Source organism: Zeus faber (genome assembly GCF_960531495.2).
Source record: "Zeus faber genome assembly, chromosome: 1".
Classification (NCBI taxonomy): Eukaryota; Metazoa; Chordata; class Actinopteri; order Zeiformes; family Zeidae; genus Zeus; species Zeus faber.
In genome coordinates, this window is record NC_137193.1 from 61,846,788 (window position 1) to 61,869,287 (window position 22,500).

At 41.6% G+C, this 22,500-nt stretch overlaps 1 protein-coding gene across 1 annotated transcript in view; it reads right to left on the minus strand.

The window, feature by feature from the left end:
* Positions 1 to 22,500, minus strand: part of grin2da (glutamate receptor, ionotropic, N-methyl D-aspartate 2D, a) — a gene marked incomplete at both ends in the record, with an annotated part of 164,648 nt that overhangs the window by 44,058 nt on the left and 98,090 nt on the right. The window contains one exon of the mRNA XM_079998209.1: positions 21,532 to 21,685. Coding sequence (XP_079854335.1) covers positions 21,532 to 21,685 — 154 coding nt within the window. The remainder of the gene's footprint in view (positions 1 to 21,531; positions 21,686 to 22,500) is intronic.

Genomic DNA, 22,500 nt, shown 5'->3' on the forward strand with positions numbered 1-22,500 from the left:
GAGATGGAGGGCTTCCTCATTAACACCTCCACTTCCCTGCCTCCATTCCTCCCTCCTGCTCTCTCCATTACACGGGAGGAAACGGAGCAAGCGTTCGTATGATAGGGAGTTATTTAATAAATTACAGACCCAGTACGATGCCATAGACTTTATTTGTAACTATGGAAAAACACATCACATCCCAGTAGCAAGAGGCTAAACGGGAAGCAGAAAACATCCATATGCAATAAGAGATCTGGACAAATGATAAAATAATCTGCCTGATGATCTGCCCGAAAACACACCACACAATGCAGATGGAATTAATCGGCCTTCCGGTGTTGGTATCGGGTCAATACCAGGTAAATAATGAAAAGAAATTGGACTCGGACAGAAATTCAATGTTGCTTTTTCGACACAATTTCAAGAGAAGTAAAATATGCGGCGTTGATAACAGTAGCCACGTGTGACCTGACGTTACTTCAATAACAACAATGGTTTAGGCATTCAGAATCGCAGCTGTGTGGGAGTTACCCATTAAGTCAGCTGCGTGACACTACTGCACTCTAATACCGTCCTTGCACTCAGCTCGACAAAGTAGCCGACTGTCGGAACCCCACCCCTGGCGGTCGGGTGTGGTAGTGCATGTGTCAAGATTTCCCATCTCATAATATGTCGGAGAAAATGGGAGAGCTCGGTCTTCTCCAGAACAGCAGCACGATGTAGAGCATTTTCTGAGAATCTGAATTTAAACTTCCTTTATATAGTGTTGGCAAAAAAAACAAGAAAAATACACAAATATCATTGATAGAAATGTAGAATTTTTGATAGTGAATATGTAGACACCCAATTTTTACTTTAGTCATGTAATTATTTTTCTAACCATCACTTATTTGCTTAGTTTTAAGCCCAGTTTCAACGCTGCCTTGCCATACCTGGCCACAGTGACTTCCGGTCGTAGCGTCGGATTTCTCAAGAGTTGAGGAATTCCAATACAGAAACCTCCACAGCACAGAGTGTCGAAGCTCTTTGCATGAGGTTTGCAACTCTCCATTGGAAATGAACGACGCTTTGCATGAGTTGTTGTCATTTTTTCGGAATTCAGTGTAAATGCAACTTTAAGGCGGAAACAAGCGAAACAGCCAACAGATGAAGCATGATCTCAAGGAATATGACAAATATCCACAATTTAGGCTGCAGCTGCTAAGAAGAAAAATGTAAAGAGTTAAAGAAAGTTACAAGTCGCTGAAAAAATATTGCATTGCGTCTAGCCCGTCTGGTTCGATCCCGCAGAAGAGCTACTGTACAAATTGCTGAAATTTGTCGAATGCTGAACACAATCCCGATCACATCCTTCTCCCTTTCTCTCCTTCACTGCGATAGACACTACAGGTAGAGGCCACACGTCGTAATTGGTTTTCCAATTTTCGTCGACTTAATGAATCATGTTTTGTCAAATACATGTTATCGTCTGATGTTTCTATGCATATGTCTTGTCAAGTAGATATTGTTGTTGGTCTCTATTTTTATCTGTCTCACCTATGGTGACTCCCCCCCCCCCCGTTCTCGTCTGTCCCCGGTCAGTCTCCAAAGAGGGAGATCGGTGGCGTCATGTTAAACAGAAATGCTCTTGTCAACCCACAGAGTTATTGCAGCACTTATTGATTATTAATAAAGAGTGGCATTGCAGGTTGAGAATTTGAAATCCATTCGCCGATCAACTCTGTCTTGGATGCAACGGCAATAATACTCTGTGTTCTATACCAACGCTGTCCCAAGTAAACTTCTCCCAAGACGCAGAACATAAGCAGTAATTCATGGATCCTCGTGGCGTCTTTACAAGTTCCAGCCTCTCAGCTCCGTAAGGACAGTGGGCGATCAGCCAGGGATTGTGGATATTGATCGGAAAACACTTAGATTTAATGCGACTCTTACCAGGGTCGAACCTGGACCTGACACTTTGCTGACACCAGAGCAAAGAAGTCTTTGGTATGAACATTTGTATTTCTGTGGCTGAACAGCGGAATTTTATTTAACAAATGGATTCTGCTCAAAAAAGAGAAATGGGGGGATATTAATTTATATTCGTGATCATATATTATTATTATTATTATTACTATATAATATATATTTTTAAGCTTTGACATACTTTGTACAGTAAGTATCTTTGTTTGCCGTTTCTGTATTTGCTCATTTCTCGGCACCTGAGCAGCAGAGTCTGTGGATGAAGCCTCTGCAGCTCTGCAAACACTGGGGGCTGCGGCAGATTTATTAAAAAATATATTTTATTTCGGGGGAACGGGGGCCTAGTGGAGCCCCGGAGCGAGGTTTTCATATCGCCGCGGCCTTGATCCAAACATCTGAGGAACGGGAAACGTCTCTCCAGCTTCACGGCAGGAACGTCGTCACTTTTGGTTTAATCCTCCAGTTGGGAAGACGACAACAAAATAAAGAAAGAGCTTAGACTGCGGCTTTTTCAAAAGGACCGCGGTGGTGTGAAATTAACACACATTCTCATGCTGTGGGGAGCCCTGGTCCCGAATTTTAGGAATAATTCCAACCAGTTGAGTATTGTAAGTGAGTTAAGTCAATTCAGCCATACTTTTTAAAAATGTCCTTTGAAAAGGTGGACGCCCCATTGCTTTAAAATGGAATTAATAAATACATTTTTTGAATTGTAATTTTAATTGTAATTGTTGTTTTTTTTATCTTGTAATTTTAATAGTTATTGAATTACTTAATTATAATTGTTTAACGTGAGTTGTATTGAATTTTCAACAAACAAAAAAAAATTATAATAACAACGATAATCCTCATCATAAACAATAATAATAATATAATAAAATTTAACTAACATCATCTGAAGGTAGGTGGTTTCTTAGCATATTTTCCAAAACTGAAAAAACTATATTAAATGTAAAATTATGAGCTAAACGTCAGCCCTTCGGGGCCTCAGATTATGAGATCCGCAGAAATGAAAGAAAATTCCACTAATTTCCGACATACGCATTAAATTTATATTTTTCGAGTCACAGTAATAAGATTGTGTAATTGTAATAATTCCAGAGGGGCTGTTTTTAGACATTTTAAATGAACAGTTACTACTTTGTCTTTTATGTTATTTATTTTATTACCCACCAGAGTTATTCATGAACCAAATTAATACTACAGCAAAAAAACTGCATTGTAGCTCCTGACTTCTACAAAATACAGTAAAAAAAAAAGAATATTGTATTTAATTTTATTTCGAGATGTCTGCCACAAATTCAGTTATTTGGTTCTAATTCGAGTACATTTATATCCGTGATGAAAGGTTAGGCTCTTTTTTGAGAATCTGTATTTTTCGAGTCACTCGAAAATTATTAATAAATTAATAACTAGTAGAAATAGAATAAATTCATAAATAGGATTTAAAAGGTTAAAACTATGCAGAGGTTTGATATTGCATATTGTGCAATTGCCATAGGACTTCATTATTAAGTTCATGTGTTGAAATATTCACATGATGTAAAATGTATTTTGTTTTCCAAAATATTATGTTCATTATGCTGGAAATGTTTTAAAGATGTTTTATTTTGAATACTGTGAGAAAAGATTCAAATGAAAAGTTTTGCATTTCGTTTATTTTCTAAGCCAATGAGATCAGAGTTGAAGGTCAGGTGTCAACAGGAAATGATTGGTAACGTAGAGGAGAGGTTAGAGAAGGGAAGAACGAAAATGCAACGAAAGAGAGAAGCCGTTGAAATGAGCGCCATGGCACAGCTATAGTTTACGTAGGTAAAACACTCCGTGAAGCATGACAACTGTAAATGTTTATAGACAAACGACTAGTGACTCTTACGAAAGCATTGTACAGTCGTGTAGTAGTGCTATGTGAAGTTATGTCGGAGAACTTGGACTGAGACGCCGACGTGCATCTGGAAGCTAACTCGGCTAAAGGTAGCTTATTAGTCGCAGACTTTGTTAAAGTGTATCCTGCTCGGAAGCCTTCGATACGCATCACCAGACTGCCAAGTTAAACACACGGAGAGCAAGGGACGGAGGAATCCCAGTGGACAGCGGACAACTCTGATCGCTAGACATCTCGTGTGAGCTGTTTTGAAGACGTCTCTCCTTTCTACCAACTCGGCGAGCTCGCAGCAGTGGCGGCGGTGGCCATTGTTGCAAGCAAGTATTTATTTTGTTCTCAGCACATTGGCGAGAAGCAGCCTGTGTGTTTGCGGCTTCTAGGATCGCGAGCTTCGTATCAGGCCTGCACCGTGGGACTCGTAACTCATTGGGTACCCATAGTATGATTTCAGTTAGCTGCCAGCTATAGGTACACGTTTCAATTGTTTGAAATACATTTCATCGGAACTGTGTACAATTTGGTTTGGTGGTCACATGACCAAAACTTTTGCGGTATTAAACTGAAGTACTATTCTTTGTTCATTAATATTCTTGTACAGATGTAAATATGTTTTTCTAAGTAAATAGTTAAACTTATCTGTATTGCAGTTGAATGGTTTATTTACATTTGAGGTTTAATGCATAGCCATTGCCTTTACTTGAAGGTAAGCATTTCAATTAGTATATTGAGCGGCTAAAATACTGAAAGTTAAGTTTAAGGGCTAATCCTTTAAAAGTGAGTAATTACCTATTAGTCATAATAGTCTTGCTACATAGTTATTAATAGACACAGTTAAAAGACAACGTAAACACACACTAATAGTTAGAGATAACACTTTATTTAAATAACTCAGGTTAGTTACCCCTATTAATTGCCCAGACAGCAAAGGGGTGCTACATAAACCTTGTCCTGTTTTTCACATTTATTTAGGCCACTTTAGATCTTTTTTTTCCGCTCACAAGTCGCGTGACTCCCTACCGCTGAATCATTTCAAAGAATTGTTCACGATGAATGGGTCTTGCGTCACCCACTTTTATTGCTCTTTATAACAGCACGGTCTCGCTATACTTCACATTTCCTGGTACGGGATGAAACCTTGAAGGAGCCACTAAGGGAGAGATCCCCCCTCCACTATGACAATAGGCTGCAGAATAAGGTGAAGAAATGCTCCCGATGCCGACGGGGACTGGGAGATGAAGTGTGTCCGATGGAGCTTACGTAACGCGTACAGTTTGAATAATCACCATCTCGTGTGGATTGATATTTACAGCAGCGCAGATGATTTGGAACATGGAAACGTGGCTGTGATGAATTACGCTGGGTTGTTTTTTTTGGGGTTTTTTTTTTTTGCCTATTGCCTTTTGTAATTTATCTCTCTCGCTTTAGTTCCCGTCCGTGGTCTCACTCGCCGAGATTCTGAGAGTGGTACCAGTTGAGCGCCAACTTTATATTTATGGTTTTTTATGGTTTTTTTAACTCACATGGGGGGGGTGGGGGGTTGCTTGTTGTCCCGTCTCATTCAGAAAACGGAACATTGGGCATTTTATTAAGCAAGTCTTGTTTCCCGTTCTCCCTCCATGTTTTAAAAATTCCATACCACTTAGGTCTCTACGAGGTGCAATAAATCATCTTGAAAGGGCAACGGCAAGATAAATTAAATGGCGGATATCTGGGGGGAGAGCTTGTCAGCCGCCACACGGCTTTGGGGACAGTGTGAGGATTTGTACCATTGCACTCCCAATGCAGTCGGCACAGTGTGGACAATGCTGCGTCGGAACACATTAGATTCTGTTTTCATTGTTTCATTGATATACATGTATGTATTCGGCTTATAGCTGCACCGCTGTTCTCTAAAGCTACTCCGTTATCCGCGCATTTCTATTGAATGATTTTGAATAAAGCCATTCACTGCCTTTGTATTTTCCTTCCCACAACAGCTACTCGAAGCTCTTCAAGTCCGACGCCTCTAATTCACAGACTCCACCCACACAGTAATAAAGTTTTGCTGTATTGAGCTGTTGTCATATACTTTCTACAGTAGCTACTATTCTCATTTGCAATTCTGTCTAACTCCTTAGCTGTTGTGTTTATTTTCCTGTACACAACGCTGTTTTGTAATGTTGTACTATTGCATCAAAAATAGTAAAAAAAATAAATAAATAAAATTATGCTATTTAGTTTGCCAAATCAGTAATTCATATTTGTATATGAAACGATAATATGCACTGAGCAGTATCAGGATAACGTAGTACATCGTGGTACCCAAACGCTGCACACTACACTGGCGGGCGTCTCCACCAATGCGTTATTTCTATGCAGTGTCGTCATGACAACGTGCTGAAAAGAAGTGAAGCGGCGATAAGGCTACGTATGCACGTTTGTTATCACATATTGAATCACGCTGGACAACCATATCAACATGTACGGTCGTATGCAGCCGATGTAGGACAGGTTATGATAGACAAGTGCTCCCTCTATTGGTCGAAAAATGACACGTGATAACTTTTTCAACTCGCACACTAAGGCAGGATGGACGTAGTACGTCGTACATCATCAACATCATTTTGGGCTGCGGGGACTGTGTTCATGTGGAAAAAAAACTGTGGCCCTTTGAGGAATGTGTCATTTCACCGCCCTGTGCTTTCATCTCTCTCCATCCAGCCACTCTTTCAATTCCAGCCCCAATCTATCGCCGGCGTCCTCTGGCACTTCAAGTGTTTATCATCCTTCTTCAGACCTCCTGTTTGCCCTGATGCTCCCCTGGGTCTCTCTTTCTCTAATGCCCTCCATCTCTCTCCCTCTCCCTTCTCTCTCTCTGTCTTGCTCATCCCTCCATCGCACCGTGCATCACTGGCTGGACAGGGGGAGGAGCTGCATGTAAAGTCGAGGCTTTATTGGTTCAAGAACATCAAACACTAAATATCTGCCTCCCCTATCTTTCCATTTCCTCATACGCTCCCTCTATCATACACACACACACACAAACAGTCAGATGCACACGTACAAATTCCATTACAACCAAGGGTACAGCATATAGTATTTTCTAGATTGTGAGCCAAGGTCACGCTCTACCAGACGACTGGAAGGGCACTTCAGACGACTTTTTCAGCTCAGAATGTGCCCAATATAGAGCAAAACATCATGTGGCCTCATAAATATAGCTCATGAATACAATTTCCTGAAATGAACATATTTCTGAATAATGACTGTAAATTCGTTTGTAGGTTCGATCACATGAAAATTCCGTCAAAAAACAAGGGCTGAGTGTTTAGTGTTTAGTCTACGTTAGCGGCATCAAGAGAAGCATTGGTAGATTTTGTGTTAAATTGAAATTCACAACAATGCTTGGTTGACATATTGTGATTAATTGACATCACATTTTGACAAATAAGAAAATAAACATAAACATTAAAAATGGGCAGAATTTTATATTGCATTATGTCCTAATGTCATATGAATTAAAGAACAAATCATATTCTCATTGAGATATTGATGAAAATGCCGGAATCCCTCATCAGTTCCCTACAGAATAGAGGTAGAGTAGAGGTAGAAGAGAGGTAAAGTAAGAGTAGAGTAGAGGTAGAGAATAGGTAGAGTGGAGTTATAGTAGAGGTAGAGGGGAGGTAGAGAAAGGGTAGAGTAGAAGCAGAGTAGTAGGAGGTAGGCTTGAGGTAGATTAGAATGGAGTGGAGGTAGAGTAAGGGTTAAGTGGAGGTAGAGAAAGGGTAGAGTGGAGGCAGGGTAAGGGTAGAGTGGATGTAGAGTGGAAGTAGAGTAGAGTTATAGTAGAAAGAGTTAGAACAAGAGGTAGAGAGAACAGGGTAGAGGCAGAGGGAGGAAGACTCGAGATACGAGTAGAGGCAGAGTAACAGGAGGTAGAGCTTGAGGTAGGGAGCAGAGTAGAGGTAGAGTAAGACTTGGGAAAGGAAGACTTGAGGTAAAAGCAGAGTAGAGGCAGAGCAGAGGGAGGCAGGGTAGATGGACATAGATTAGAGCAGAGCAAGACTAGAAGTAGAGGTAGAGTAGAGGGAGGTCGAGGTGGAGTAGAAGCAGAGTAGAGGCAGAGGAGAGGGAAGTAGAGGAGAGGAAAGGTAGATGGTAGTAAAATAGAGGTAGTGTTAGGTAAAGTTGAGGGAGGTAGAGAGAGAGCAGAGGTAGAGTAGACTCCCTTGTCCCTCTCTTCTGGAAGGAGCAACAGATATCAATTATGTTTGGAGTAAATCTTTGAGCAAAAAGGCGCAACACAGACACACACACACACACACTAAACATATACACAATGAAAGAAGATGTATACAGGTCTCTCTCTCTCGCCCTCTCTCTTCAGCATCATATCCTGCAGCCTTGGGAGCCCCGCCGCGGTCCACCCAGCCGTGACATGTTCCACATCGTCCTCTAAATCTGCCGTGACAGAGAGATGGATGGACCGAGTGGGAAACAGTTCCTGGAAGGAGGAAAATACACTGTTCTTTCTTTGTTTTGGGAGTTTGGGGGGAGCGATGGGGGAGTTTAGGGGGAGTGGTGGGTGGAGATGGGGGAGGACTGCTTGTCCTGTGAAGTCTCTATTTTTAGTGAGTCCTCTTTAGGTGTCACAGCTGTGGCAGTTTGTCGTAGTCAGTCCATTGTTTGTTATATACGTCAACAAAGCTTTGCAACTTTTTTTTGAGACATATTAGGATATTGGGGTGGACCAAGGGGGCGTAGCCAAGCCACTGCTGCAGACAGGCGGTGCAGGCTCCCATCCCGGGGCTGCTAAGCTGCTGTGGATCAAAACAGGAAGAAATAATTGTTTGTTTGCGCCCGCAGTAAGGATTGGCATGTGGGAGAGATGAGACGCCCAGGGCGAGTGCAGCCTGAAAGGCAAACTGCTGGACAGACCGAGGAAACTATAAATTCTGCACGGAGTGTGTCTATATTGACCTGCGAGCCCCTGAGTTCTATTTTTCGCCCTCAAGCCAACACCTAATAAACACGCCACCTGGTGCTGCTTGCCTCCTCTTCCTCATTCCTTGGCCAGTATGCACCCTCACAAATTCCAACTGAGCACGGACATGGAGCAGCGCAAGGCAGAATCCTGGATGCCCCCCCCCCCTGGAACAGATGGTGGCGGCCCTCGCGACAATGCAGGAGCACCAAGCCCTGCAGTTCCAGGAACACACCAGACCCGGCGAGGAACGACTGCTGGGCCCCCCGTCCCCCCCCTACACAAGATGACGTGGGATCCCAAGATGGCCGAGGCGGCCAGATGGACGGACTGCGAACCAGCATGGCGGCTGGGCCCCCTGCTCTCAGGAGAAGACCAGCTGGTGGCACATGCCCTCCTGCCGGAACAGCGAATGAGCTACGCTGTCGTCTGGAGTATGGTGATGGAACGGGTCGGGAGGACACCTGAGGGCCACCACCTGCACCTCCGGTCACTTCCCTATGACACCGCGGGCCGGCCGTTCCGGCATGGCCAGCAGCTCCTGGATGGGACCCAGTAGTGGATCTGAACAGAGGAGCGCTCCCCGCACCAGATCGTCGAGGCAGCGGCCACCGAACAGTTTGTGGACACTCTCCCGGCCCCCGCCTCACTCCAAGCAGCAATAGCCGCGGAGGCCTACGCCGATACCAGAGCCTACAACACCGGACCAGAGAGGAGCCCACCGGGGCTCTGCAAGGGATCGCCGAGGGGCCCGCGCCTGGACACAGCGCAGGAGTCGTAAAGGGGCCGGCTGATACCAGCACCGCAGACCTGGCGGCCATCACCAGCATGCCTTCTGGGCCCCATGAGGGGCCCATCTCCCGTCGCTTCATCTGCCAGAGGACGGACGACCACCAGAGGGAGACCACCTCCTACCCCGCTCCACCCCTGATCCTTCCTGAGGGACGCGGCCTCGGGACCACTGAAAGCTGGGAAGACGCCTGGGCAGGTATGCTGGCAATGCGGGAGACCCGACCACGACTTCCAGGACAGCCCAAAGGTCGGGTTCGGGTCGCAGGTCCTCCGGATCCCTCCCCTGGTCGAGAAGGGGCCTACCATGTGCCAGTAAGGTTACAAGGGGGTAGACATCAGGCTTTGCTGGACTCGGGCTGGTCGCAGACGAGGATTCAGCAACACCTGGTTTGACCCAAGGCTTTGGTAGAGGCATCTTGGGTGGATATTTGTTGTGTTCATGGAGAAATTCACACATATACGATAGTGCGGCTCGAAATTCGCAAAAATTTCGCAAATGTTTTAATGAAAGAAACGGGGGGGATGCACTCACGGTCTGTAGGCATATGTGAGTGTTGTCACACGGCGACGTGGAGGTCACCAGAGCGGAGGAGGGGGAGCCCCAGGTCGGAAGTTCCCCAGAACCCCAGTCCATCCCATGAAGGACTTTCCCATGGAGCAATCGATATGCTTCGCAGCGCCTTTGAGTGGGTAGATAAAATCGATGCCGTGTTAGTGCGTTCAGAGGCTGCACTTACTCACCCGTATTTTGCGGTGATTAGGGATAGATTATATCGAGTGAATCTGGGCGGACGTGCGGCGACGCTGTGCTGCCTGTCCCGAGTGTCAGCGGGTGAATCCACCACCTATTCCCAGAGCGCCCTTAGTCGAGACTCCATACGAGAGAATTGCTGTGGATCTCATTGGTCCATTAGACTTTAGTGCTCGGGTCTATCCATTCGTGTTAGTCCTAGTGGACTACGTGACCCGATACCTAGAGGCAGTGCCATTGCACAGTATTACAGCCAAAAATGTGGCACAGGCCCTGTTTCAGGTCATCTTCTGGGTCGGTATTCTGAAGGAAATCCTGACTGACCAGGGCACTTCATTTATGTCACGCACACTGTGGGCGACATAAACATGGGTTACTGGGCGTCCGCTCAATTCGGATGGCCTGGTCGAGCGCTTCCACAAAACATTGAAAAACATGATCCAGAAGTTCATCTACAATGACAGCCAAAATTGGGACAAATGGCTTAAACCCCCTGTTGTTTGCAGTGCGGGAGGTTCCCCAGTCCTCCTCGGGGTTTTCCCCCGTTGAGCCACTGTTCAACAGGTCGAGCACCCCCTGTTGAGACCTTGGGGGGTGCTCCACCTGATTAAGTAAAACTGGCAGGAAGGTCCCAGCACCAGTAAAAACAGGATCCAGTACATCCTTGACCTGAGAGCAAAGCTACACATGTTAGGGCAGAAATCACGGGAGAACTTGCTCCAGGCCCAGGAATGTCAGCGCCGTCTGTATGACAGGTGGGATTGGTTAAGGCAATTCTCACCGGGAGACAAGGTGTTAGTACTTCTCCCGACGTTCATCTCGAAATTAATGGTGAAATGGCAAGGGCCCTTCGTGGTCACACGACGCGTGGGGGAGGTCGATTATGAGGGGTCGGTGCAGTTCTTTGTAGATTACCGGAAGGTGAACGCGGTATCAAAGTTCGATGCCTACCTGATTTTTTTATGACGCTGTATTTAACCAAGGGCTACTGGCAGATTCCCTTGTCCCAGCAGTCCAAGGAAAAATCGGTCTTCTCCACTCCGCAAGGCCTTTACCAGTTCCGAGTGCTTCCGTTCGCGTTGTTTGGTGTCCCCGTGACCTTTCAGAGACTCATGGACCAGGTCCTGTGTCCGCATGCAGCATTTGCTGCTGCATATTTACATGATGTTATTATTCATAGCGATATGTGGGAAACACAGTGCTAGCGTCCCCAAGGCGAGTGGGGCTCAACGCCAACCCAAAGAAGTACGCAGTTGGTTGTCAGCCGGAGAACGCCCGGCCTTACTGCGACGGTGGAGGTGTGTGGTGGACCAAGGGGGTGTGGCCAAGCCGCCGCTGCAGACAGGCAGTGCAGGCTCCCATCCCGGGGCCGCGCAGCTGCTGTGGATCAGGCGAATCAATGGAGGGACTCCGCTGAGTCGCCTGATCCCAAAAGAGGAAGAAATAATTGTTTGTTTGTGCCCGCAAAAAAGGATTGGCGTGCGGGAGAGACGAGACGCCCAGGGTGAGTGCAGCCCGAAAGCAAACTGCCGGACAGACCGAGGAAACTATAAATTCTGCACGGACTGTGTAAATAATGGCCTGGAGGCCCCTTTTAAGAACACTTAATAAACACGCCACTCGGCGCTGTTTCGCCTCCTCCTGCCTCCTCTTCCTCATTCCTTGGCATGGCACCAGTACTCACCCTCACAGATATGTAATCAAAATATATCAAAAAAATGTTTTTACTTAATTATAATTATTATGCATTTTTTGATATTTATAATATATATGCATATATTTATGTATTATTTAGAGTATTTATATTTTAATATATATTCCCAGTTATATTTTTACAAATGTATTAATGTTGTATTATTTATATATTATTTAGACATATTTATGAGGAAATACATTTCTTTCTTGTATTAATAATTTGTTCTATTTTTATTTTAGGTTATCATCACCTTATTTATTTGAGGTTACCATCTATTTATTTGCCTATATATATACATATATATATATATATATATATGTGGTGTGGGAATGGTGTGGTTTGAGCAGCCACACCTGTCTTGGGTCTAGGTAATTGGGGCCAGGATCAGTGTGGCTGTACGCCTGTTGCTCATTAGACTAATCAACTAGGAGAGCCCACAGGGGAGGAGACATTACAGTTGTCCATCTGCTCCGGGCTTGTTTCACCTAGCCCACTCCCTATAATAAAACTGGTGTGTTTTCAACCCCATTTAATAATTTATATATATTCTTTTCGTTGGTTATCGTTGCCTATTTACATTGATAACTGCATTCCTGTATTTTAGTTTCTCTTTAGGTACATATATTCTGAGATAGATAGAACTAAATAGGGCTGGGGTACATTGACAAAATCTAATATCCCGATATTCTTTGACAAAGATTAATTTAACAACATTTTGGGGATGCCTATTGGTGCTTTCATAATACATATATATTATATTACATATAATATATTACAAACAAGAAAGCAATGTGGATATTATCACCACTGATTAGAACATCTAGAATATTACTTTTCTGTAACGCTCCTTAAAGACGACATTTGACTACATCGTGATATCACGGCCACAAGAATCCTAGACGATATCCAGTCTCATATCATGATACTGATATTATAACGATTAGGGATGCACCGATCTGATACTCAGTATCAGTTTCGCTCCGATATCGGACAAAATTACTGGATCGGATATTGGAAAAAAAGTATAATCCGATACGATCAATTGGCCTAAACATGTTTCTATCATGAAAATGCTTGACTAAACTTTTAACGACATGCCGTTAAGAGAGATGTGTCACAACCTGCGCCGCGACAAGCGCACACTTGGGAACACAGGGAAGCAGCAGAAATTTTCACACCGTGCTTCTGTGTCAATCTGGTGAAGTCCGACACATCCACCCGCTGTATAGACACACTACAACTAATAAAAACAATACCTGTCAAAATAAATTCAAAACATAAAGCAAGACGGAAAATATATTAAAAGTCACGCACGCCATAGATACCGTGACACACGCTTCGCTCGCTCCCGCCCTAATCCACTCAGAGGGGGGGGGGTGAGAGAGAAAGTAAGGGAGAGAGAAGAGAGAGAGAAGGAGGGAGAGAGGCAATGTGCTTTACATAAAATAGATAAAAAAGAAATAACATAGAAAAGAAAAGAAACAAAAGAATATGTAAAAGACCAAAATAATAAAAAGTCAGTGTTTTAAGTGATGTTTGCATGTAAAAGAATACATCCTTTTGGGGTACTATAAATAACACTATTTGCTTATATTAATGATTATGCATATAATAAACAACAAATATTTAAACTTATTGATATTTGTGACAAATATAAGATAGCTTTAAAATGGTAATTCTATATTGAACTTTTAGCTGATGACAGACCAATGTCTTTGTGGCCGACAAATGCATTATGTGTTTAGAACAGCAGCATTGTGTGTTTAGAACAACAGCTAAGTGTGTTTAGAACAACAGCTGAGTGTGTTTTGAACAGCAGCATTGTGTGTTTAGAACAGCAGTGGAAGTGACAGATTTCACATATCCTATGTTCCCGTTCACAGAGACGTATGAGTTTCAGGTCGCAGAGACCATAAGCTCATTGAGAAGATAGGTACACTGACTGCATAAATGAGTCATGTTGTGGGCTATGTATTTCTTCCTTTAGGTCAGTATAATATTTGTTTCACAGTTTGAGTATGATGTTTTTTAGATGGCTAGGATAAACAAAGTGCATCCGGACAAATTCATTATTAACAGCTTAGTCTTTTAAGAGAGAGAAAAAGATCTGTATCGAATTGGTATCGGTATCGGCAGATACTCAAGGTTGGGGTATCGCTATCGGACATAAAAAGGTGGTATCGAGCCATCCTTAATAACGACATATCGGAGGAGGTGGAGAAAACAGTGAAAGTCTTGTTTCCTCATCATTCCTTGTTTTGTTTCTATTGTTCTGAAATGCAACGTTTTAACGTTCAGTTTTCACTCAGCGACGAGGACAAGCGTTAAAACTGTGAGTTGAGCTGTTCAATATCAATGTCCTTGAATTTCCCCTTATCCATCAGATATCACAACTCCAGTCAAAATATATCTGACCAATCAGGGATGGAGAACTAGAACAGTAGGCAGAGCTAAAACAAAGACTGTTTTTTGTCAACATACAGTGAGGTGTTTTCGCACCGCAGGAACTTTTTCATAGTTCTAAGAACCTGTTGGAGGAACGGTCCCTTTTTTTGTGTCCACACTACAGGAACAGGAGCGTTCATAGTTCTTAGAACTTGGTTTTATAGCTTCCAATTCCAATGATGTGACTGTAACAGGCTATTTGACTGTGGAAACAACTCAGTTGACCTTTATGCCTACAACCCCAAGTTCAGAACTACAACTGATGTTGAAGGACGTTGCCGCCCTTCAATCACAAACAACTGTACATTATACATTGTCATCAAATGGCCGACTTGTATTTTCCTATTTCTGTAAAGAATACAATTAGTCATAATTAAGGCCCTACTCCCCTCAATACTCATAACAATCCCTCTTGCTGTATTTTTCAGGTTGATGAAATCCATGTCAAAGTTTGAAAGATGGCTGTAGCAACCAAAATGGTGCAAGTTCATGAAAAAGGACATGGAATTGGAAGAATTCTCCATCGCTGACAAGACGATGACAATGAAGCTCAGTCTCTGGGAAGACCAGATTAAATAAGTGACAAACGCCCAATCCTACACTATAAAGACCTGACAGTTACAACCCAGCACCAGGGTAGCACTGTATATATCACATGTAGAACACAAAAGAACACGTCAATTCTACCCATGTCCGAGGTGTCCATCCCAGACACTGTAACATGCATCAACTTGCAAGAAGAGGGATTGTTGGAAAAGTCTTTAAATTAACCTCAGCCACTTTAACAGACAAGCATAGTGTATATGCCTGTGGTGTAGGGGGAAACAAGACACCTTCCACATTAATGCCCAACTCCACCACTGTCAAAGGTGTAAGGGCAAACAACTCAGTGCTTCATACCAGACATTTGTGGCATTCTAAAACTAAAGAATGACAGAATGCTGAATGTTACAGTACGATGCCTATGTCGTTCCCGCAGAAGTACTTGATGAAGTACATGCTCAACCGCTTAACTGTGCGACCATAGAGGAACATTTCCAGCAGGGTGGCTACTTCTGAGTCACCTGAGACCAATATGGTCACTAACATTATCAACCTTGACCTGGATGAAACAGCAACAGCAACCACGGCAACGCAGACAAAATAAGTTCATTCAGGTTATATAAAGATAGCCTCATTTATGTTCGACAACACGCATTACATGTTGGACAATGTTTAAACACAATGTTATTGGGATTCTGTTGTTCTGTGCAAATAATTAGACCAACTGTTCAATTCCCTCCATTTGGATTTTTCTCCTACCCTTTTACCATACTCCTATCTCCTCCTACAAATTTGGCTCACATAAAGCCTGTGATAGTGGCTCATAGCGCATTGAGACAAACTCAGCCCTCCACCCCTGTTAAGAGGCTCATTTCACCAGGATGATATTTGGAGACTCCAGAAATAAACAGTGTGCAGCTATGAGTTTAACAGCAGTTATTAAAAACAAGATTCAGAATGTTTGCACATGGACAAAAAATGACTTGGATGATGTTTTGATTAAACAAAATAATCTTTATCAGGATATGAAAAGGTCTGGTAGAGTAAATGATTATGTTCCAGGAAGAGATTAAAATGCAACAACAAAACAAATTATATTCAGTACAACATTCCAAATTATGTATACACACCCGTTTACTGGCTGCATTGGTGTGGATCACTATGACCATGCGTTATATAATATAGCTATGCCAATTGATAGAACAATTAAGAAATCACTGTTAAATAATAATGATGCATGTTCATTAACTATTTTGGGTAATACATGTGGAATTATCAAGCAGGGATCGTGGTATGCAGTTGTTGATTCACATGCAAGGAACCTAATAGGGCTGAATGAGTATGAATCACAGAATAGTTCTGTAGCGTCCTGTAGTATTGACGGATTCTTCCATAATAATTGTAATAACAAATTAATGTTAAAGTTCCATAAATGTTGTCTGCATTACAATATACACAAGTAATCTATTCAACTGAACTTTCCAATTGTAGTTTGTTAACATTGTTATTATTGTGAAAAGTAATTACAAAAGTTGGTTTTATTATTGTTCCAGATGCCGAAAAAATGCTGAAAATCTAAAACAATAAAGAAGCCATCATCCAAAAATCCAGTCGTCAAGGTCAGTCACAATATAAAAAAAAAAAGGATTGAAGAAAAATCCTGTGAAAAAATCACTAATAGAAAAACTTCAATGTAAGTATTACCCATATGTATCAGTGTTAAGAGGTTAAACACCAGTTATTAAAAACAAGATTCAGAATGTTTGCACATGGACAAAAAATGACTTGGATGATGTTTTGATTAAACAAAATAATCTTTATCAGGATATGAAAAGGTCTGGTAAAATAAATGATGACGTTCCAGGAAGAGATTATATTGCAATAACAGAATTGCCAACAAGACAAACTATGTTTAATAGAACATGCAAAAAAATGTATGCAGACCCGTTTACTGGCTGCATTGGTGTAGATCACAATGACTCTGCGTTATATAATATAGCTCTGCTAATTAATAGAGCAATTTAGAAATCAATGTTGAATAATAATAATGCATATTTATTAACTATTTTGGGTAATACATGCAAAATTATCAAGCAGGGTACGCAAATGTTGATTCACACACAAGGAACCTAATAGGACTGAATGAGTATGACTCACTGAGTAGTTCTGAAGCTTACTACAACAACATTGAATCTGTCTGTCGTCATTTCTGTAATAGAAATAATTCATTTTGCCAAACTCAACTGATATTTGAAATAACCGGACTACTACTATTGACACACAACGATAACACGAGTAAGTGAAAATTGCAAAACACACAGTCGCAAAAACATAGATGAAAGACATGAATTCCATCCCAAAGACACCATAACTAAAATGTTTGTCAATAAAAAAAACTAATCATTTACTGTCACTACTGACCGTACTTGTGGGAGAGATAGATTTATGAAACTAAATACAATGTGTGCCATGAAGAACCACAACGAACAAATTATAATTTAATAACAAATTCATATTCAATAATAATTTCTAAAAAACAAGAATAAAAATGGATGAATACTTCAATTATGTGAACCACCACAGACTTCAGAGTATATTTGGTGGCTTTTGATTTTTCTCTTTTTTTCACATCATTTGAAAGTGAAGAATCAGAGCTTCAAAACAAGGTGCCACTTGTGCAAATCAAGTGTTTTTAAAGCTATGACTAATTAATGATGTGGCAAACTGTAATTTCTGAGATAATCACCTTCAAAGTTTTCAACCACTCTTGGCTTCATTCAGCCAGCTCCCAGAATGCAAATGGTTTGGAGGACCAACAAAGCCACATACTTGTCACAAGACCACTTGACACCCTGCTGAATGGGGATGTGACACCCTGCTGAATGGGGCCATCTCCACATTGTTCTTTTGTTTTGAGGGAATGTTGAACAGCGTCATCAACACAGAACATCTTTGATTTTAAAAAGGCTTTTATTTAACAGTAAGAATATACATGTTTTATAAAAGTGGAATTATATAGGAGTTTCAAAGTATGGACAACACACAACAAACTGTAGGGTCTATCAGTAAAATGTAGAGTCTCTATATAACAGCCTTGGTGTGTCATTTTATATATAAATGTGCGGATGCCAAATATCTTCAAAATTCTTGGAGTTATTATGTGGGCCTGTTTGTTAATTTTCTTTTTGTCCCTGGCTGCATTTGCAGGTAAACTTGAGAATCTTGTCCATTGCTACTTGTTAATAATCTGCATCACCAACCTCAACAGACTTCATCACGTCATCAATTTCTTCCGTTGTAACAACAACAGGCATGTCGTCTGTCTCCTCTGGTGGTTCTTGAAAATATTGCGTTTCATCGTCACATTCAGGTTGAAATCCGCTGTTTGAAATGTTCTCCAAGTCCGGGATAACGCCGGTATCAGATTCCGCATCGCTATCGGAGAAATGACTATCATTGAAGAAAATGAAGTCCAGTACATGCTGCTTACACTAACTTGGATCTATCGCACTGGTCAGATTAAGGTCCGCGATATGACTTAGATCTTCCGCTACCCGCTTTTCGTAATCCTTAATCCACGGAGATGAACGTTTTCACAGACAAGTGAAACCAGATCCTCCTCTTGTTTAAGGAAGTAACGTCAGGATTTCTTCTTCGTTGGTATCCGTTGGTATACGCCCCCTACACAATAACTTATCTGTGTGTGTGTAAAAGTAGTACGATTTAAAGGTTGCACTCTATCAAAACGGTTTAACATTGTGACTTCACATCACACGGAATATGGAGGAAGGATTTTCACCTGGACTGTTGCTTTAAAGGAAACAAGGTAAGTGAACTGGGTTTCCCCTATGTAACGGGAATATTTAACTCCACGGTTTAACATTTTTCTACTATTTATAAATCAAACTCGGTTTTGAAAATATGTTGAGAGATGTGATGGATCACATATTGTGGAGCCACCTAAAGATGCAACACATTTAAATTCAAAGGATTTAATTATATTCAATGAATCTGACATGACAAACTTTCAATTAGTATTGGCACTCTCAGTGACACTCTAGAAGTCACATTAAAATGTCTGACATGCACCATTACGTGGTCAAATATAAAATTACCAACTTGATGACAAACATTTCCGCCATCCAACTACAATTTGTCACAGGAGGCTAATTGTGTGTCAGGTACAACAACAACAATATTGTTACGACATAAGTTAGAGAAAATAGTAAAAAATGAAAGGTGAATAATTTCTTTAATAACCTTTCTTAAGGTGGCGTAGTTTATGTACCACATACATCAAAAATATCAAGCTGACATTATCAAAATTCACTTCCCAAACACTATTTTTTTAGTTAAACAACCACATATAACACAATGTTTATAAACACTGCTTACTCTGACAATTTCATACAAGTTTTTTTCTCTCTTAAGATTGCCATTTTAATTACATACAGTCATACATACATACATACAGATTAATGTGTAATCTTTATAAATATTGTGATAATTGTTTGATTCTTTTGTCCAGCTGTTTTGGACAACTGTTTAACAAAACAATTATCTGATTTGTTTCGCCATTTGTTATTCCAAATTTTCTAATTACTCCACTACACAACTTAGAAACAAAATTAAGACTGTTAGCTCAGCTATTTAGAAGTATTATTTAGAACGGATCTATCTCATACAACACTTATGTCACATTACAACTTAGAATCAATGGTTGACATCTGGCTGAAATGGAAATACTTCATACGTAATGTCATGACAGTGGATTTGTAGAATTACATGGACATAACTACATGATGTTTTGAAGTTCAGTAGATTTCACTGCATTACAAATGAATAAACTGGACCCCGTGTATTGCTGCCTGCAGCTATATTTATTATTATTATTATTATTATTATTATTATTATTATTATTATTATTATTATTATTATTATTATAAATGTTACTATTTTTACATTAACACTCGCTCCAGCCCTCTAGCTTCCTTGTATCTCTTGGCCCCTCTCTCTCTCGCTCTTTGTCTGTATCCATTTGTCTTTCCTTCACCCCCTTTCTTACACTGAAACCGTCATTCCATCCCTCTCTTCCATGTTCTACTGTTCAGCAGCCATCTATAGCCCATTTAAATACCCACATACTCCTTTCTTTCTTTCTGTCTTTCTTTCTTTCTTTCTTTCTTTCTTTCTTTCTTTCTTTCTTTCTTTCTTTCTTTCTTTCTTTCTTTCTTACTTTCTTTCTTTCTTCGGGTGAAGATGTCACTAATCAAAGCCACAGGGTAAGAATCCGGCAGATCCATTGGATTCAGGTTCGGAGGCGGTGGAACGGAAGAGTGATTCATTTTTGCAGCATTGGAGGGCGTGTTGGGTAATTGCCACTCATTCTGCAGCGGAGGTGCCGGGGGTTGTGCCGGGGGTTATGGCGAGTAATGAAGCCCACTGTTCTGCGATCCTCCACAGGGGGCAGCACTATTATGACTGTTCCCCCGTGTTTTTATCTGGGTGTGACTCCTTTGTTTCTCTTCAAAGCTCTTTGAAATAAAACATTGGAAAAGGAAAGAAAGACATGAATCTGACACCACGTTGAAAGTATTTCTGTCAAAGAACGTCAACCAAGTGAAACTGACCTTGGGCATACGTGCAGTCACCTAGAATGGCTGGCTGGTCCCTGCTTATCTGAACAGAATGAATGTATCCGGGTGGCAGCCCGCTGGCAGCCGGTTGCCAGCCGACTGGGTGCGGCCATTCTGTGTGGCTGGTACTGTAGGTCACACAGATCCTGAACACGCTTCCTTTGGTTTTGTACTCAACTCCATATATGTCGTTTGTCCATTTTTCCTGCATCCAACTGATCGGTGTAAATATTCCTGTGTGAGCGAACCAGCTGAGCGAGTCTTGCCTCGAACTTCTCTGTTTTGAAATGAAATTAAATGGAATGAGGAGGAACGTCTTTGGGTCCTGTCACAAATTCTTGGAGGTGTGGGACGTTGCGTTGGTCCGCACTTAACTTAACGTTAACTTTTACAGTATGTTACCAATTCATCGATGATTGTTTATCAACGTTAACAACTATCGATTAAGGAAATTCCTTAAAATTTCCACCCCTTTGGAGGTTGCTAAGCAACTAACTTTGTTTAGTGCTCAGTATTTTGCTATACAGGACTTACATGAAAACACTACTCCCCAATTCTGAGCTAAATGTATTCTCTATCGACACTGTTGGGCAAAACACAGAAGCCTGCAGTAAATTTGGGTTTTTTACCCATTTTGATTTCTAGTGGCATGTATGTCTGCAGACACCAAAAGTGGTACATACAGAACCATGTGTCCGCTGTCCGTGTCTGTTTTGGACTCCGATCAAGCCTTAAAACAGGGAATAGCAGCCTTTCTTTTGGCCCATGACCCTGTGACAAAATGTATTTTACTTTAACTTACAATTATTATTTTGGAGTAGTAAAAGACACTCGTTTTGTGCATCAAATATACACATGGAGGCCAGTACCACTCACCGAGGAACGCGGAGGGGGAGACGGTGCCATTGCTACGGGAGACCATGACGCTGATGCCAGTTTCCACGAAGGGCACGGAGAACTCCACGACCTCTGACCTCTCCTCGTTGATGGTGAGTGAACCGATGGCCATGTCCGCCCGGCTGGACACCACCTGGGAGGGGGGTTGGGGGGGGTTAAACTTTCTGTATGTGTCTATACATCTTTTTGTACATGTCTCTCATTGTCTGTGTGTGTATACATCTAGTACCTACCTTGTACCTACCTAGTACCTACCTAGTGCCTACCTAGTACCTACTATGTAGCTACATAGTACCCACACAGTACCTACCTAGTACTTACCTAGTACCTAGCTAGTACCTACCTGGTACCTATATAGTACCCACATATCAAGTACCTACCTACCTAGTACCTACATAGTACCTACCTAGTACCTACCTATACACCTATACACCTATCTATCTATCTATCTATCTATCTATCTATCTATCTATCTATCTATCTATCTATCTATCTATCTATCTATCTATCTATCTATCTATCTATCTATCTATCTAATTAACTACCCATTTACCTACCTGCCATCAACCTGCCTATCTACCAACTTTCCTACCTACTTAACTACAGTGCCTTTTCATCAAACTTTCTTTCCATCGACCAATCTACTATCTTACCTATGACTACCTACCTACCAAACTTCCTGCCCTAAACCTGCCGATCCTTTGACCTATCTACCAACCTACCTATCCATCTACTTACCTATTTACATAGCTACCTATCTATCTACCTAACTATTTACATAGCTACCGATCTAGCTATAGTATCTTACCACTAACCTAGCTGCTCATTGACCTACCTACATACTAACTAACCAAGCTATTTATCTACCTACCTAACTAATTACCTATCTACCTACCTGTCATCAACCTGCTATCTGTTTATATAACTACTACCTACCTACCTATTTAT